General features: G+C 35.5%; 1 protein-coding gene across 1 annotated transcript in view; it reads right to left on the bottom strand.

Moving 5' to 3' along the window:
• Fbxl13 (F-box and leucine rich repeat protein 13) overlaps positions 1-20,061 on the bottom strand; it is a 205,898-nt gene that overhangs the window by 54,189 nt on the left and 131,648 nt on the right. Inside the window, exons 13-17 of the mRNA XM_027926292.2 lie at positions 14,732-14,830; positions 14,014-14,131; positions 13,757-13,919; positions 4,059-4,178; positions 3,175-3,301 (exon numbers count right to left, since the gene is read on the bottom strand). Of these exons, the coding sequence (XP_027782093.1) occupies positions 3,175-3,301; positions 4,059-4,178; positions 13,757-13,919; positions 14,014-14,131; positions 14,732-14,830 (627 nt within the window). The remainder of the gene's footprint in view (positions 1-3,174; positions 3,302-4,058; positions 4,179-13,756; positions 13,920-14,013; positions 14,132-14,731; positions 14,831-20,061) is intronic.

Raw genomic sequence — 20,061 nt, 5'->3', positions numbered from 1 at the left:
TTTATACTTAAACACAGTTGGTAAAATTTTAATATGAGTTCTCTGGAAATTTAAAAAAAAAAAGTTTGAGCCTTCTCTCTACTTACTCAGCAAATGTTCTCCAGGCACTTGAGGTTTGTGATAAGTCCTATGGGAGAATGAAATCTTGATGATTTATTATGTGCTCTGAGCCTCTAATTCTTGTTACTCTGTGACCCTTCAGACAACAGCTGGGCACTCTACTCATGTGTGTCAGGGAAGGGTTCTGACTGCAGAACACGGGGGAAAGAAAGAATCCTGGGCTTTTAAGCTTCAAAAGCCTAAGCCCTTGGGGCATAACAGTTTTAAAAACCATGTAATCATTTTTTCTACCCATAGATTATATCAACAATCTATGTCAAATTGGACATAACTTTCCTATGTTCATATATGAATACACAACCAGTGAAATTCCACATCATATACAACCCCAAAATGGTAAGTTGTGCTCTGTGTACGTATGATATGTCAAAATACATTTTACTGTCATGTATAAGTAAAATGAACAGATAAAAAATATTTTTAAAAAAAGAATCTATGCCAGGAGAAATGAGATGAGCTAGACGAGAGAAGAGGGGTGTGGAGGAGAGGGAGAATGAAGAGGAAATATCCAGAGGAGAGAAAAAGGGGGAGGAAAGAAGAGAGAAGAGCCAGAGAGAAGCAAAGGGAGGAGATGCTTGGGGATTACCTATACAGGGGTCTGTTCTGGACTTTCCCAGATCTGCTCAGCTGGACAGAAAGTTGGAACCTCTGGATAGGCTTGGAAATCTCAGAATAAATGAAAACTTAGTCCACCTTTCTGTTGTGGGTTGAAAAAAATCAACTAGGCATCAGAATTTTTCTGTGCTCATCATTTTATCAGTTCAGATCCAATAAGGAAAACAGAAAACAACTGAGTATGCAAAACTGAGGGAATTTAATTTTAGCAGGGAATTTACTACATCTGTGGTAGACAAACTGAGAAGCTAAATAGTCTAATGGCACAATCTAGAGCTTCAAAGCAGTAGGAAGCCACTACCATCACTATGCTGGAAGGACAGTGAGAAGAGATGAGGTTTTGAAACCTCGGGTCGAGGTCACTCAGGAGAGCTGAAAGCACAACAGGCCTGCTCAGAGAGTAGAACACAAAGGTAATGCAGCTGATAATGATAATGCAAGAAAGAGAGTAGGGGGACACCAGCCTCCCCATGTACAAACCCTCAGATACCTCAAAAATGCCTCATAAGTACCCAACTCAACTTGGAATCTAGCTGACATGGGTCAGGCACTGTAGCAGAGAAAGGGGAGGGTGTGGCCATGAATATGTGACAAACACACCCATGATATGGGAGCAGAATGTCTGCAGGAGTTGCCGAGGATGGTGGACCTACGGCAGCCTGGCAGGATCACCACACCCCAGCAATACTCAGCAAGGCAGACATGACAAGGTATCTTAAAAGCTTGAATATGGGACAAGGGCCTTGGATGTGGGACAAGGAACACACATCAGGGATCTACCTAGACAGCAAACTAAAGACAAGATAGGCCCTTGGATGCCTCAATGAATTCTATCCTGGTCAGAAAACAATACTGAGAAGACCAGATACTGACTCCACCATAATGAGTTAACTACATATAAACTTTCCACCCAAATTTGCATATCACCTTGGCTAAAACTCCAAGGAAGGAAGAGGAGACCATCTAGTAGAATGGAAGTGTACTCAGATAAAGACAAGAAAAAACCTAGACCAATAATAGACACACCCTGCAACTAAAAGAGCCCACTGAATATGGGACAAGGATAAGCACATAACACAAATGTCTGTAATGCAATGAGAAACAGATCATGTCAAAAAAATGTACTGAGGCTGGATATACACATAGAGAGGCCCAATATTTGCCTGCCAGGCAGAGAGCTTTTCAGAAAAGACCTCATAGACAGTTGATATTGGCTCTTTTAGTCTTTTGAGGATGAAGGGGAATTTAGCAAGAGAATCCTATATTTCTGATTTAATTGTAGTCCATTAAAGTCTTTCAAAAACATGGCCAGTCTCTCAGGACTTACCCTCATTTGGTCTGGTAAATGAGGCAGTACTAATAGATATAGCCTGGTGTTTTAGTCAGCTTTTTCACTGCTCCAACTAAAAGACCTGAGTAGCCAACTATAGAGGAGGAAACGTTTATTTGAGGGCTCACAGTTTCAGAGGTCTAAGTCCATGGACAGCTGACTTCATTCCTGAGGGCTCAAGGTGAGGCAGGACATCATGACGGAAAAGCAGAGAGAAACTCCACTTGCCAGATACAAATGTATACCCAGAGCCACGCCCCAATTCCGACCTCCTTCAGCCACACCCTACCACTTCAGTTACCACTCAGTTAATCACTGATTGGGTTAAGACTCTTACAACCCAATCATTTCTCCTCCGAACTTTCTTACATTGTCTCACAGGTGAGATTTTGGGAGATACTTCACATCCAAACCATAACACTTGGGTTTCAACTCTCATGAGTAGTATCAGCAACTAGTAGGAAATGAGTTGCTTAAAAAGTATCTTTTGTGGACATGATGAGGCCATTTCTAGACTTTGATATTGAACTAAAGACTTAGATCAAAGGTACTTAGGTAGTTTACAGAATGTACAATAAGCAGGAAAAATATACCTAAGCCATGTAAAATTATTATCACCACACTAACCAAACTTCTATGATAAATTTCAGATTCTCATGTAATACTTTGATCTGTTGTGACTTTTGCTGTATTTTTGTTGTTGTTGTTTTTTGTTTTGTTTTGATTTGGATTACCCAGGCTTGAGCCTCAGGACTTCTTTACCACTGCTCTACATCTCCAGTTCTTTTTATTTTTATTTTGAGACAGGGTCTCACTAAGTTGTCAAGGGCCTTGCTAATTTGCTGAAGTTGGCCTCGAACTTGCAATCCTCCTCTTTCTGCCTCCAGAGTCACTGGGATCACACTGCTACATTTTGCTATTTTTTAAACAGAGAAATAAGACTTGATTTACAAATAATATATTTACAAATAATAATATTCCTAAACTTTCTTTCTGTAATCTAATAACTTAATAAATTAATTATTGTTCTCCATTATTTACAAAACAGAAAATGTTTTTATTGCAGGAAAAAAATAAAAGTCATCAAACTGTTTTTACTATCTTTTTACCTCATTAGAGATGACTGTTCCAGAAAGATCTAAAGATACCAAGGAAAAGATGTTTACAATGTACTCAATTCCTTGGTCAGTCAACTGTTCACAATTTCGTAAACTCAAGTAGTTTAAATTACGGCAACTGAAAGAAAGCAGCACAAAGAATTAATTTCAGCTTTCAATCACATCATCAGTATTGATTTCTTCATGTAAAAACTATTGGGAAAACAAACAGTATTGAAACAAAGATTTTTCTTTTCTGAACATAAATGTAAGACTAAAAGTAGAAAATAATTTGGCATTATAGAGTTAGATAAAAGAAAGATTATTATATAAGACTTTCTTTTTGTTTCACATTACAAATTTTAACAAATATATATATATATTTAAAATACATATATTTTTTAAAAAATATATGTACAAAATACTACCATGTATGTACCACAATGAATAACCACTAAAAGTGCAAAGTTAAGTTCCCCACTTAATTATTATAAGTTTGCTGCAGGAATTGAGTTTCATCCTTGGAGAACACAAGACCTCTGCCAAGAGGATCAAAATACTCCTTGGGAAATGCTGGAGTAAAAGTTAGCATGTAAACAACAACAGTACAGAGAAATCACACTTATCTAGATTTTCATTACTTTATGAATAAGTCCATTTCAAACTTTCTCTTAGGTGACAATAATAAGAAATATAAGATGTAATCAAAAGATTAGTTCAATCGTGACTTTATATTTGATTCGGTTTCACTGAGGATGTGAGGATTGGATTAGCTTCTGGGCATGTTCTCCAAATGGCTAGAGTTTTTTATTTTATATCTAACTATGATCTCTCCTATTAGCAAATATACAATTACTAATGTATATGCTATGTTATTAAAGATTGCTTTATCATACCGCTCTGATAGTTTCACAATAGAGGCATCACCCAGTTGCATACAGTTACTTAAATTGAGCTCTCTTATCCTTATGCTTGAAGGGCCATCAAGAAATTGCCTTAGTCCCACATCACCGATCCTGTAGAAAAGAGTGAGAAAATCTTCACTTATAATTCATATGTATATGAATATATACATATACATGTATATATGTAGGTATTAAAGTAATAATTTCTATAATCAATATATTTTAAAAATCAAAAATAATATCTGTACAGTGGTATTTTGTTAACATTATAAGACCAAATTTGATTATGTAGCATTTAATGTAATAGAAAAGGTATAAATGATAGTAATGGAACAAGTATTAATAAAAACATTATTTGCATTCATTTGTTCATTTAATTAGGTGGCATAAATATTAATAACACAGATAGTCTTTTTCTCCCAGGTTAAAATGTGATCAGGTTTAACAAACCCACTGATGATTTTTGTAAAAGAAAAAGACCAAAATTTAGTAAAGGGAGACCCAATAGATACAAACTATTGCCACAGTCTTGAGGAATTTTCACAAAATATAAGGTCAATTCAGCTGGATTGGAAAATCAATAGATGACCTATGAATTCTTGCCTTCTGAGTCAGAGAAAACCTGTTGCTGGAAGAAGACCTTGACCTCAACCTTCCAACACTGTCCTAATCAGAAACACCTAGGTGTCAGCCCTCCCTACCATATGTCAGCCCTGCTTCAGAAATGAATGAAGATCTATTTGGCCCAGCTCTCTGTCTTCCACTGGGACTCCTATTCCTAATTTCAGATACCACCAATTCCTTCTAAAGACCATTTCAGGAAATAAACCAAGACAGAAGATTATATCATTGTAAACCTAAGAGGTGTTTTCACTCACAAACCTACAGGTAGGTGTACAGCCAAGAACAACATTGGGAGCATTACAGGCTGGTTGCAGACACCTTCTATACCCTCCTTTTGGTCAGATTTGCAAAGAACTGAGCAGTAAAGGCAGAAGGTGATATCCTGTTGAAGCTAAATGGGCTGTATTAGTAAATAATACCCTGCCCATGGACATATCTTCCACCTGGAATATGAGAGGGGAACAATGCCAGTAACTGGGAAAGCAGTTGAGGGCCTAGTGAGGGGGTTGGGTAGGGGATAGAGAGAGGAAGAGATTCCAAATACAACAAATCAACTTATCCATTGGCAAATACCAGGATTGGAACATTCACTGAGAAATGTTTTCACTAAAAACAAAATATAGCACAAGATTTGTAAGACTGAGAAATTACACCTCTGGAAAAGATTTTAAGAAGAAAACAGAAAAGCATTACAGTATTTTTTTGAGGAGGGGAGAAGAGGAGAAATTAATAGAGAGAACTGGCTAAAATAAAAATGGCCTCAGATACATTCTGTAATGAAAACATGGCTGCTGGAGATAAGAAAGATGGCAAAGAAACTAAATAAAAATAATAACCTAATTTAATAAGAATAATAACCTAATTGAAGGTATCAAGACCAAAATTGATCCTTTAGGAAGTAGAGAGTATATTTTAAAACTTCCTTTGGAATGCTAAATATAAGGATGAATGATTTAAAATAAACAAGATAGAAAGTAAAGAACCAATGTTCAACCTTTAAATAAAGAAGATTCTTGGAGATGGAAGATGGCAGAGTAGAGTAAAGCTGCATTCCAAGCTGTATTGTATGTGGAACCAAAGCAACAGGTGTACGGATTCTCAGTGAGGTGGGTGAAAGAGGGATTTCATTAAAATTTAATATTGGACACTCAAAATGTCTTAGGTACTCAGAAATTTGGGTAAAATAAAAAAGAAAGAATATATTGGAACCAACCCAGGGGTTCCATGGGTGACACCAGCACAAATTCACCAGAGAGAGAACAGGGGGAAATAGAATTTGGGTACAGAAAAACCTGAGATCAAAATGCTGCCTAATCTTAGCTGACCAGAGACTGCACTGTATGCTGGTGCTTGAAAAAAATGGGCTCTGTATCTCAACTGGCCTATGAGAGCTGAGGTGGAGCTATTTGGGGGGCAGAGGCCCCTGTGGAAACTGCAGGACCTGGGAGATTAGGAAAACAAAAAACAAACAAACAAAACATCAGAGTCACAATATCCTGGCAGGTGCCTATTGAGTAATGGAGGCTGAGTCTAGCAGACATGAGTAATAAAACAGGTGTAAAGTAGACTCAACCCAGGGGAGGAGTTCAAGTCAGAAGGGTGAAGGGGAGCCAAACTCACTTCTCCTTTGTGTCTGCTGGCTCACATGACCAGCTGAAGTGGGCTGGAAGCCTGAGAGAATAGGGGTAAATACAGTCAGGGACTAAGCCCAGGAAGGCTATGCTCTTGGGCGGCCGTGAGTAGAGGATCAGCACCACTGCCTCACAAGTGGATTTCTTGAGAGGCTCCTGAGAACCACACCTATATCAGAGAACAACTATTGTCTAGCCCTAGGGGTGGGTCAATCTAGTCTCTCTAATTAAGGAACCACCCAACAAACTCCTGAGACCTGATTAGACCTTAGCCCCACTTGCTGGAACTCCCCTCATATAATGCTTCAGAAACTATACCCTGGGAATACAAGGAACTGATCCACATGGACAAAATGCCAACTGACAGTACTTCCTAACCCATCCTACTGGTAAGTAGGAAGGCTGACTCTTATATATCAAACAGCTTCAACCTTAGGCTGCTCCAACTAGTAGCCCAGAGAGAAACACAAAAACAGGAAGGGATACAAGAACTCTGGAACAATTTTACAAGACCAAACTTGAGAATCACTGGGATAGAAGAGAACATGGAGATACAAACTAAAGGCATAAAGAACATTTTCAATGTGATAGTTACATAAAACTTTTCCCACATCATAAATGAGATAGACATCCACATATAGGAGGCTTACAGGACTCCAAATAGAGCTAGTTAAATAAGAAGCTCTCTGAAAAATATAATGATCAAAATGCCTAACAAAGAAAATAAGGAAAAATATTAAAAGCCATAAGAAACATCAGTCACATTTAGAAGCAAACTAATAAGGCTTACTTCTGATTTCTCAGCTCAGACCCTAGAATCAAGGAGGGACTGGTATGAAATATTTTAATCCCTAAAAGAAAACAACTGCCTGCCAAGGTTACTATACCAAGCAAAACTCAGTTTCAAATTCAAGGAAGAAATAAACTTCCCAGAGAGGAATTGGCAAATAATTCCCAAAAGTCACAAACAGAGGAAATTCAATAGTAGAATAATCCACTTAATGAGAATCAAGACAAGGATAAAATATAGCAAAAAAATCAAAATTGCTGGAAACCACAAACACATATCCTTACTAACACTGAATGTTAATGGACTCAACTCCCCAAAAGACAGATTAGCAGAATGGATCAAAAACAAGATGCAACTATATGCTGTTTATAACAGACTCATCTATAGGCAAGATACCCACAGGCTGAAGGTAAAAGGATGGCAAAAAAATATTCTATACATATGATCCAAGAAAACAAGCAGGAGTAGCTATTTGCATATCTGACAAAGTGGATTTCAAGCAAAAATTAATCAGAAGGACAAAATCCACTACATCCTAGTAAAGGAAATAATACAACAAGAACATATAAAGATAATAAACATTTATGTTCTAATATCAATGCACCCAATTACATGGAAAAAATACTTCATGACATTAAATCCCACATGGACCTAACACAATAATTCTGGATGATGTCAATATACCCTTATCTCAATAGACAGGTCATCAAAACATAAAATCAACAAAGATATCACCAACCTATAACACTATAAATCAGATGCACCTCATAGACACTCAGAATATTCCACCCCTAAGTTGCTGAATTTACCTTCTCTAGCTGCACATGGAACTTTTTCCAAAATAGATCATATTCTAGGCCACAAAGCATGTTATGGTTTAGATTTGGTATCCCCCAAAAGCTCACATGTGAGACAATGGAAGAAGGTTCAGAGGAGAAATGATTGAGTTATAAGAGTCTAAACCCAATCAGTGAATTAATCCCCTGATAGGGATTAACTGAGTAATAACTAAAGTGGTAGGGTGAGGATGTGACTGGAGGAGGTGGGAATTGGGGCATGGCTTTGGGGTACATATTTGAATCTGGCAAGGGGAAACCTCTCTCTCTACTTCCTGATCAGCATGTGAGCTACTTCCCTCTGCTACACTCTTCACTTGAGTCCCAAGGAATGGAGTTGGCTGTCTATGGATTGAGACCTCTGAAACTGTAAGGCCCCACATAAACTTTTCCTCCCTGACAGTTGTTGTGGTTGGGTCCTTTAGTCACAGTGGCAAAAAAGCAGACCAAAACAGAAATTGTTGGGTTATTGCTATGACTAACCTGGCTATATGGTTCAGAAGCTTTTTGAGATTTTGGAATTGATGGGAAGAATTTTGAGATGCATAGCAGTGCAAACTCGAAATTCTTCAGATTGTTGTAAGTGGAGCTTAATGGCCAAAGTAATACTAAGCATGAAAATGAATCAGGAGGCATCATAATACCTGATCTGAAATTATACTACTGATCTGTCATAACAAAAACAGCATGGTATTAGCATCAAAATAGACACAAAGACCAATAGAACAGAATAGGAGATAAAGAGAAATCTTCATACATACAGCCATCTGATATTTCACAAAGGTGCCAAAAATATATTTTGTAAGTTTAGCCTTTTCAACAAATGATGCTGGGAAAACTGGATACTATATGAATAAAAAAGAGGTTACTCCTATCTCTTACCCTGTTCAAAACTCAAATCAAAATGGACCAAAGACATAGGTATTGGACCAAAAACCTTGCAAGTGCTAAAACAAGGTCATCACTTCATGATCTACGTGCTGGCACAAATTTCCTTAACAAGATCCCCAAAATGCAGGAAATGAAGAATCAGGAAGTGGGATGCCATCAAACTAAAAAGCTTCTGCACAACAAAGGAAAGGATTAAGGCATGAAGAGACTGGGAGAAAATCTTGGCCAGCTACTCCTCCAATAGGGGATTAATATCCATTATATACAAAGAACTTAAAAAACAACCCTCAGAAAACAAATAACCCAAGCAAGAGAACTAAACAGAAACTTCTCAAAAGAAGAAACACAAATGGCCAACAAATGCACACACACACACAAAAAAAGTTCAACATTTCTAGCAATTAGGGAAATGCAAATCAAAACTACACTAAGAGTTCATCTCACTCTAGTCAGAATGGCAATGACCAAGGATATGAGCAACAATAAAGCTGGTGAGGTTGTAGGGAAAAAGATACACTTGTAAATTGTTGGTGAGACTGTAGACTAGTACAACCACTTTGGAAAGCAGTATGGAGATGCTTTAAAAACCTAGGGATGGAACTACCATATGATCCAGCTATCTCACTCCTTGGTATTTCTCCCAAAGATCTAAAATTAATGTACTGCAGTGATACAGCCACATCAATGTTTATAGCTAAATTATGGAATCAATCCAGATGCCCATCAATAGGTAAATGGATTAAGAAATGTGATATATAATGTGTGTATATATATGTACATATGTACATATGTGCTATATATACATGTATACATACACACACAATAGAGTTTTACTCAGCCATAAAAAAGAATGAAAATATGCCATTTGTCAGTAAATGAATAGAAATGGAGAATATCATGCTAAGTGAAATTAGCCAAACTCAGAAACTCAAAGGTCAAATGTTTTCTTTCATATGCAGAAGAGTAAAATAAAGAAAGGAAGAGCAGTAAAGGGTAACATAAGAACCAATCAAATATAAATTAATAGCCATGTGAAAGAAGTCTAGTAGAGTAAAGAGAATGGGAGAGGGGAGGAAGGATAGGAGGGCAAAGAGGGAGAAAAAGGGGGATCATGAACTGAAATCAATTTCCAGGCATGTATGAGTTTGCTGGGATGAACCCAACCACTATGTATAACTATAAAGCTCAACTTTAAAAAAAAGAAAAAGGGAAAAAAAAAGATTCTTGAGAAATATTTAAGAATAAATTCTTTTAAAATTAGTAACTAGAGGTAGTAAAAACTTTTCAAATAGACAAACATAATTCATATATTTAAAAGACAAAAGCCAAAATGTAAAATATAAGTACAAATAGTTTGCAAATAGAAGAGGCAAAAGAAGACCAAATGCATTAGTTTTATAATAATTATAAATGAAAATACTCATGATTAAAAGAGATTCTCAGACTGGTTTAACAAACAAAACTAATATATAAATAAATTATCTATAAGAAACACATTAAAAATAAAATGACACCAAAAGCAAAAATGTTGCAAAGATGTATTAGGCATATATAAATAAAATGAATACAGTAATGGCCCTTTTATTCTGAATCAAAATGCCATGGTAGTAAAAATAATGATTAAATTAACAACTGGGCTTTTATGGTAGGCAAAGAAGAAAGAGGTTTTTTTTAAAAAAAAAAAGTGCAATAGACTAAGCAATAGACTCATTTTCATTTACAGACAAATCTGATGAATATCATTATGGTTTCACAGATAATTTTTGGACCCTTCTAGTACTCCCAAACTTGTGGACAAAACTAGAAATAAAGCACTCAAATGTGGCTAAAATATTAACAATCTGGTAATTTTATATTGATTAAAACTATCCTCACTGAAGATTATTTTATTAGATTTAGATTCCTGGGGGTCACACTTTTTCCCCCCTTCAAATGGTGTACAGAGAAATGGTATTAGGTAGGGAAAGTCTCACTATATTAGATATTAAAACATATTCCAAAGCAATAATAGCAATAGATAATATCTATTGAGTACTTATTAGGTGCCAAATACTATTTTAAGTACTTCATATTAACTAATTTGATCCTTGAAACATTCCTATGAGGTATATATTCTTATTTTGCTATTTTTCAAATAAAATACTACACAGAATTAGAGGATATATAAATTAATGGAACAAAAAGAGAGCCTGTGAACAAATATGTGTGTGTGTATATATATATATATATATATTGTACACATATGTGCATATGCACATATACATGCATGCAAGTGTGTGCATACACATTTATATTATACCCAAGAGGAGCTCAAAAGTCAGTGGAAAGGGTTTACTTAGGAAATGATCCAAATCAATTAGTTCTTCAAACCTAGTTGTGTACTAAAATCAGTCATGTTGTTTTTTAAAAAAATATACACTAGCTGAGGTTCCACTGCAAAAAAAATCAGATATCAATAGCTCTTGGACATCTGTAAGTTTTATTCAGCTCCCCCACCATGAGTCCCATGCTTTGGGATTTTTACTTTTAAATCATATACTATATTCTTTTTAAATTATTATTTTTTGTTACTAATTCCTAAGTTAATTGCATTTTAGAGAGTGAATATAGCTTATTGATATCAATGGTTTAGATGTTGTGGGAACTTGCAATACAAAAATTTCATACATTTTTTAAAGAACTAATATGTCTTTGATAAAAATGCATTTTCTTGCCAGGCACAGTGGAACATGTCTGTAATCTCAGTGGCTTGGAAAGCTGAGGCAAGAGGATCACAAGTCCAAAGCCAGCCTCAGCAACTTGGTGAGGCCCTGAGAAACTCAGCAATACCTGTCTCAAGATTAAAAATAAAAAGGGCTATGAATATGGCTCAGTAGTTGAGAGGCCCTGGGTTCAATTCCTGGTACCAAAAAACAAACAAACAAACAACAACAACAACAAAAAAAAACATATTCTTTGACTCTCAAACTTACTGTTTCAGGTGTATCTTCTATAGGTGAATTAAAAAAATCTAATCTCAAACTGATATTAAACCTTTGTCTTTTTACCCTGGGTTATACACTCATTTTTTTCCATGTCTTTCCCTCTGCTGTTATTTCTTCACAGTTATCTTTCAGCTCCATTCTTCTCTCCGATATGCTGATTAGTATATCCTTTGAGTTTTTTTCAATACCTGTACTTTTTTAATTTCTGAAAGGTTTTTTCTAACCTAATAATTTTATCATATTTTTGCCTGCTCATATTTCTGACTCCATTATTTATTTCTTAAAACATTTCATAAGTAGTAACTTTGTAGTAATATACTGTGTCTGATAATTCCTATGTATGAATTATTTGTATGTCAAATCTGTTTTGCTATTTCTGGTGACCCATTCTCCCAGTGATTTGACAATCTTTGTGTATTTGACAATCTTTAATGGTGATCTTAATGTCTATTCATAGAAGCTTTGTATTAATTTCATCCAGGATCCTGGGCGCTATCTACCTGAGATCACCTTGTCCAACTTGAATAGGACCAAGGCCCTGTAGAAGTCTCTGATTCTGCTTCCCTAATCTGAGTCTTGCTCAAAGTTGATATTCTCAACAGCAATGTTGATACAAACATTTATGCTCAGGGTAGCTTAACCTTTTATGTTTGCTTGCTATTCACAATTCATCTCAGTAAGTCTATTCATTGAGAAGGTTGGGCAGAATCAGGGGACTTGGGCCTATTGGATATTTTCTTACTCTTTTTGGGCTCAGCAATGTACTGAAAATATATTTTCTAAAGGGTCTAAATTGTGGCAAAAAAAAAGCCCTTTGAAATGTCCTGTCAACTATACTTTGAAAGCAGAAAATATCCATTTAATTTAAAATTAATTTTGAGCTTGGTAGCTTACACTTGGAATCTATCTCAGCAAATGAGAAGGCTTGAAGATTGCAAGTTTGAGAACAGCCTCAGCAATTTAAAGGGGCCTAAGCAAACTAATGAGATCATGACTCACAATAAAAAATAAAAAGGAGTTTGCAGTCATGGTGCCAGTTGAAGCTTCAATCATCTGAAGGCTTGACTGAGGCTGGAGGATCTGCTTCCAAGTCCACTCGTTTGGCTATGAGCCATAGGCTTCAGTTCTTTACTAAATATGCCTCATTTCTTAATCCATGTTTTTTCTCATCCCAAATGCTTATGTCTACACCAACCCCCTGTCAATCTATGCTGTGTCCCCACTAAAATAATAGGAAACATAGATTAAGATTTTTGTGTAGTTTAGCTTATTACTCTGACCTGTCTTGTATGTGTTTAAATATTATCTAAACCTCATTGTAGATAAAATGCTATTTTGATCTACAATGTCATCATCTGGCCCTGTGAAACTGTGAGAAAATTTACACAGGCAAGCTGCTGCAATATTTATTAAAGTAGAGGTTCATCAAGAATTTGATCATTGTTTATCTGAAAATACCAAGGTAGCAGCCCAATACTATGGCCCAGCTAAAGAAAGGGTTTCAGTAAGAACTTACTATCATTTGTCAGAAAACCCACATAGGAGAAATCTAACCATTAACAAAGCTTGCAGTTAGATTGGTTCCTCATAAGCAAGTCATAAAGTCCATTTGGTAAATGAACCTGTTAACTGAACTAGCTATGAGAACCTTGGGTAGGAAAGATCGCCCCCAAACTTCATTGAATCTTACAAGGGTCCACGATTCCTCATATCCTGAGCTCTCTCTGACAACTTCCCTGCAACCCCATGTAACTGGTCTGGATCCAGTGTCTCCCCTTTGGGTTACCAGAAAACTCTGCTCTTCCCTTCACATTGACACTTGGACTACTCACTTTCATGTTTACCCCACCAACCAATTTGCTTCTTGATGGGAGAGACAGACATGTCCTAGATAATCAGTCTTTCTTGAATATTCAGCTGAATGCCTTCTTACCTTACACAGTTTGCTAAATTCAACACAGTCAGTTGCTTCAAAGGCGAAAGCGACTTGAGGCTGCCATCAGTTAGTCCCTTACAGTCCACCATGTAAATGTGATTGATATTTGGATAATTCTTGTCTATAAATTTGAAACATGCATCGGTAATCCTTTTATTTCCTGCTTAAAAGAAGAAAAAACAAGTACTATATACATAATGCCACAAGAATAAAAGTAAAAAATAAGGTTGAACCACATTTTTGATATCACAGACCTTCAAATCGGATCTTTCTGAGGTCACAAGTAGAAAGAGCTTTGAAAGCACAGTCAGAGATATGTGGTGAACCAATGAAAACCACTGATGTAATACTTTGGCACTTCTCAACTAAAGCCTTTAAGAAGAAAAAAAGATGATTAAATAAATTAAACATAGTATATAGAACAAATTTAGCAAGGCAGTGATGTCATTTTTTCTCTCGATATTTATAGAGACACAGCACCTATTTAATTTCCCTAATTTCAAAAAAAATGGGATTTTTTTTCATCATATTTTAACATGCTCACATTTGAGTAATGTAGAGGAATCGGAATTATATCATGTTACAAGATTATGAGAAAATGAAATACTGAAAAAAATTTGGCCATTTAACATAGAAGATTAAATTGAAACTAAGCAAGCTTGGACCTGGTTAGTACTTGGATAGGAAAATTAAAGTTAAAATTTTAATTTAGGCTATAACAGCACTGAAACAAAAATATCCTAACTGTGAAGCAAGGTTTCTTAGGATTTTTAAGGATTTAAATTTAAATGTTCAAATGTTTCTGGAGGGGTGTGTATATATGTGTGTGTGTGTGCGTGCGCATGTGTGTGTAAATTTTTAAATTATTTTCTTACTATTAATTAATTAAAATGAAAAGTCAATTTACATTTTTCAGTAATTCAAGCCATTATCTAATGAGACTGAGAAGAAAATGCACTTTCCACTACCTACTTTTACACAGTTGTCCGTCAGAGTTGGCATATCATTGATGGTCAGATGCATAACTTTAGAGCAGCTGTTTGCAATGTTCCTGAAGCCTTGGACTGAAATCTGAATTGCACAGAGTAAAAAAATTAAGTGGAAATCACAAGAGAACCGATTAGTATGGCCTCTAACAAAACCCCAAGATATTAATAACCAAAGGTATGTCATCATTTTGTTGCTGTTTTAAAACTGAAACCATAAAAATATGGCACATATAACGGGAAGAGAGATTCTAGTCTTGATCTTTTCTTTATTATATAATGTTTTTATGAGGTGAAATTCATATAATAGCAATAAATTAAATAATTTAACCATTCATAATGTTGTGTAAACACCACCTATATCTAATTCCTAAAATTTTTCAGCAACCCAAAAGGAAACTCTGAAGTAGTTATCCCCTACAGGTGCCTCTTTTCTCAAAGAGAAGCATCACTGACCTGCCTTCTGTCTCTATGGATTGACCATCTGTGAATGTTTCATATAAATGGTATTACACAGTATGTGTCCTTTTGTACCTGACTTCTTTCACTTAGCATAATGGTTTTGAGACTTAACTACACTGGAGCATGTATCAGCACCTCATTCCTTTTTATGGATTTATTACTTTTGCTAATAGTCTGTCACATGGATATATTACATTTTGTTGATCCATTTGTCTGTTGATGACTATTTGGATTCTTTCCATATTTTGAACAGTTTTGCTATGTGTGCACACCTATTTGCTTGAGTAGCAGTTTTCAATTCTTTGGGGTATGTCTAGGAGTAGAATTGCTGAATTATGTAATTCTAAGTTACGTTTTAAAGGAAACACAAAAGTTCCTTCTACTGTGACTGTACCATTTTACATCCTTACCAACAATCTAATTTCTACAATTGCAAATGAAAGGTTTGAATTTCTCCACATCTTTACCAACACTTATTTTCCATTTTTTTCTCAAGAATTTTCTAGAGGATTTGAAGGGACACTTAACATTGTCATTTTAATTTACATATCCACAATAATAATAATATTGAGCATCTTTTCATTTGTATATTAGCTATCTGTATATCTTCTGTGGGAAAATGTCTAAGTCTTTTGCCTATTTTTAAATTGGACTTTTTTGTTATTGAAGTGTAAGAATTCTTTATATATTCTGTATACTATACCCCTATCAGATAATGATTTGGAATTATTTTTCCCATTCTGTAGATTGTTTTCTCATTTTAAAAAATGGTGTCTCTTATGAATAAATGTTAATTTTGATGAGTCCAATTGATCTCTTTTTTTGTTCATGCTTCTGATATCATATCTAAGAATTCACTGTCAAATCTAATGTCGTGAAGATTTACCCCCAATATTTTCTTCTAGGAGTTTTATCATTTTACCTCTTATATTTAGTTAATTTCTTTATTTGTGTGAGGTAGGGGTCCAACTTGTACATTTTTTGGCATGTACACATACAGTTGTCTAAGCACCAATTATTAAAGAGAATACTCTTTTTCCCAAATTGTCTTGATACCCTTGTCAAAAATTAACTAACCATAAGTATATGAATTTCTAGATTCTCAATTTTATTCCATTGATCTGACTTATGTCTGAACATTGGTCTATATTCCATATGTCTGTACATATGCTAGTATTATACTTTTGAAAACTATAGCTTTATAGTACTGATTTTTTTCTTTTCAGTTATCATTATCTACATTAATGTGGTCTGGCAGTGGTAGAAAGTGTTCAAAATAATGACAGATCAAATATCAAAATATTTGCCTATGATAAATAACCTTAAAATAACTTGTTTTCTTAGGCTCTATTTTCTATAACAAATAGACATAGCTGGAACATCAGATGGATGGCATTCAGCTTTAGTGATGAGAAACCGAAACTCTACCCAAGAGCAGATGGAAGAGGGAACCCCCTGAAATGCTATCTTCACAAAAGCATGGCAGGGAGAATGAAATACAGCAACTACAATGGACCTCTTGGGAGACCCTTGGAGACCTCAGGTGTATCATCTCTCAACAAGGTTACTTCCAAGGTTCTGTCATCAAAGCCTCCACCTATTTAAAATGACTAGTCAAAAGTTAGGGAACTGAGGACCACATCTTCAAAACAATCAAAATTCATCTCAAATGTCACTTACTCAGGAAGTGTCCTTGACCCTCAGATTAGAACAGATTGTCGCCATACACTTAGGGTTAATTCCCCTCTACCCTAACTCCCAGAAGGGTATCTACAACATTAACTAAGTAGATAATCAAGTAATATTATTACACGAATAAGTAGGAGAATGTACAAATAAATTCAGAGAAATCTGAAAATATGGTAGGTTCTGTTGCCCAACAGACACTGACAATACCAGCACACAGTCAAAAAGACCAGGGAAGTTCTTGAAATCAGAGACAATCATGCAGACTTGAGTTGGAGAAGCTACAACCAGACTTTTGGGTATATGTATATTTCAGACAATTTTTCTAAAGAACCTTTTGGAAATTATACTTCTAAAACCTGAAAAAATGTATCTATTCTGGCCTAAGAATTAATCATTGACAAAATAATCCTAGGGAAATAGAGTTTCACCCTGAAATTTATGGACAAGGATACAGTAATGCGTGGCTTAATGATAGGGATACATCCTGAGAAATATGTCCTTTAGATTTTGTCATTGTATGAACATCATAGTGTTCTGACATAAAATAAGATTGCTATAATATCACTATGAGATAGCTGTCTTATATTCAGTCCGTGGTTAACCACAACATCATTATGCAGTGCATGGCTGCATTTATCACAGAATTATGTAGTGGTAAAAAACTAAACCCAAACTAAAAATTAGAAATGCATTAACTAAACTATAGAAATCCATCTGATGGAGTGTAATATAGTTAATACAAATGTTTTGATGGAATAACTGAGATCATGACTAGTTTTTAAAAAATAGTCGGTTACATAAAGTCTTGCTAATCAAAATGTGGTCCACAGACCACAGCATCAACATTACCTGTGAGTTCATTAGAAATGCAGAATCTCAGCCCACCACCTACTGACTTGGAAGCTGCACTTGAATAGGATCCCCAGGCAATTAATTTGCACATTACAGCTTGAGAAGTACTAATCCAGAGGAAATAAGTAAGTAGAAAGAAGATGTATCAGTCAGGGTCTTCTGAGAAACAGAACCAACTAGGTAATATGTGGACATGGAGAGATTTTAAGGAATCAGTTCATGTGAAAACAAGCTTCTATATTAAAATTTTAAGGCAGGATTGCTTGCTCTTGGAGCAACTCGAGTCTTTACTTGTAAGGAATGACTTATTGGATGAGTCTACCTACACTATGGAGTGTAGTCTGCTTTACTCAAAGTCTAGCTAAAATGTTTATCAATCTAAAAAAAATAAAGAAGACTTCACAGAAGAATCTAGACTGGTGTTTGACTAAATAACTTAACACAATTAGACTAGACAAAGTGACACAGAAAACTAACCATCACAGACAGAAATGCAGTACACCAAAATGTTAACAGTGATTATTTCTGAAGAATGGTAACTTCTATTTTTCAAACTTTCTACAACGACCAGGTATAACCAGAAAAAGAAACAGAAAAAGCATCTTTTGGAAAAGGGTAGCATGAAGAAGACCTTGGGCCGTTTTTGAATCATACACTGCTACACACCTCTCTTTGTAGGGAAACTCCAAGAATAAATGGCACATAACTGTTTCCTATAATCTGTGCATCTTATTTTCCCCCAAGAGATGATACTATGTTATATTTTAAATTTCTTATTGTGTTGGACAACTATTAGGTAATGAATGAGTTAAATTGAGGAATATGACAAAGTCTGAGAAAGAGTGTAAAATTTGATTACAGGCAAGAATTTTTTTTCATTTTTTTCTTTTGAGACTGTTTTTTACTAAATTGTCCAAGCTGGCCTTCAACTTGTGATCAACTTGTGATCCTTTTGCCTCAGCTTCCCAAGTAGTATGCACAACTAGGCATAGGAAAGACTGAAAATGATTCCAAGTGGAAGGTAAAGCATAAGCAGAAAAAAAGCCACAGGAGTGCTGGCCTTGGATGAAGCAGCAAAAACACTCCTAAATGATTAAGAGAAGTTTAGTAGGTAAGAAGATAGGGAAAGCTAATGAAAGACTCCATAAAGCAAGAACAAGGGAGTTTGTATTGTATTACCGTGGATTCTTGAGTAAATTTTCCATAAGTTTTCCCAGAGAAAAGTTCAGGGGAGATGAATGAACATATAAAACCATGGCGAGCAGAGGAGAAAATAATGTTGGATTCGGAGTCAGCAGAGCTGGGATTGAGTCTCATTCTGCCTCTTTCTCATTTGTAACAAAGTGAACTCAACTACTCCAACTCTGAGTTTCCTGTTTATGAAACAGATATAGTATCTATTTTTAAGAGATTCTTGAGAAAACAAAGTAGGCAATGTATATAAAAGTGGCTAGTCTGTACAATATCTGTCCATGTAATATCAGATATCACTTTTCCTGTTATTGTTCTTCTGGGCACAATTTGCTCCCACAGAAAAGTCAAAAATCAAGAACCATGGGTAGAGGACCTTGAGAACTCATTGCAGTGCACTGCAAATAAAGAAATAATATTCAGAGAAGTTGTGTAATACATATTCTTTATTCCTCACAGTGTGTTCCCAGTGCTAAAAAGAGTGTCTGATACAGAGTAGATAACATAAATGCAGAATGTATGAATAAATTGTTTTAAACCACACAGCAATGGCAGAGCCAAGGCCAGAGACTACCTCTTCCCATTGTGACATAGGACTCCAAAAACTGTTGTTTTTGACAATACTTGTGAGTTCTACCACTTTATCCCAGGCCCTAGTCCATTCTGTCTGCACTGGTATATGAAATAATGGCTTCCACAAAATAAACAAACAAGATTTTCACTCTTAATGTCTTAGAAACATATTCATGATAACACATGTTTTATTGCATTCAAATGCACAAGATTTCCTGAATAAGGGGGAAAAATGATAGCAACGAGCAGCCACAGCTGGGTGATTCCTTGCATTGCAGCCAAAAATTTGGTGCTATCAACCAATAAGATTAGTTTTTAGGAAAGGGGGTGGAAGGAACCTCTGAGAAGAGACTTGTAGCTTTGTCCTGGCATGAAGTGCTTAGTTTCCCACAAAGTTTATATTAGAATATCCAAAAAGATGTTTGGCTAATATTTTATGACTCAAATACTCCTGCCAGAATCTTTTCAGTCAAGCAATTAGTTGTGCTTTCTCTTCACTGAAATAACGAGGATAAAATCTGAAATTAAAATTTTCTCTTTAAAGGGAAA

Source organism: Marmota flaviventris, chromosome 1 (genome assembly GCF_047511675.1).
Source record: "Marmota flaviventris isolate mMarFla1 chromosome 1, mMarFla1.hap1, whole genome shotgun sequence".
Classification (NCBI taxonomy): domain Eukaryota; kingdom Metazoa; phylum Chordata; class Mammalia; order Rodentia; family Sciuridae; genus Marmota; species Marmota flaviventris.
This window is presented reverse-complemented; position numbering and strand designations above follow the sequence as displayed.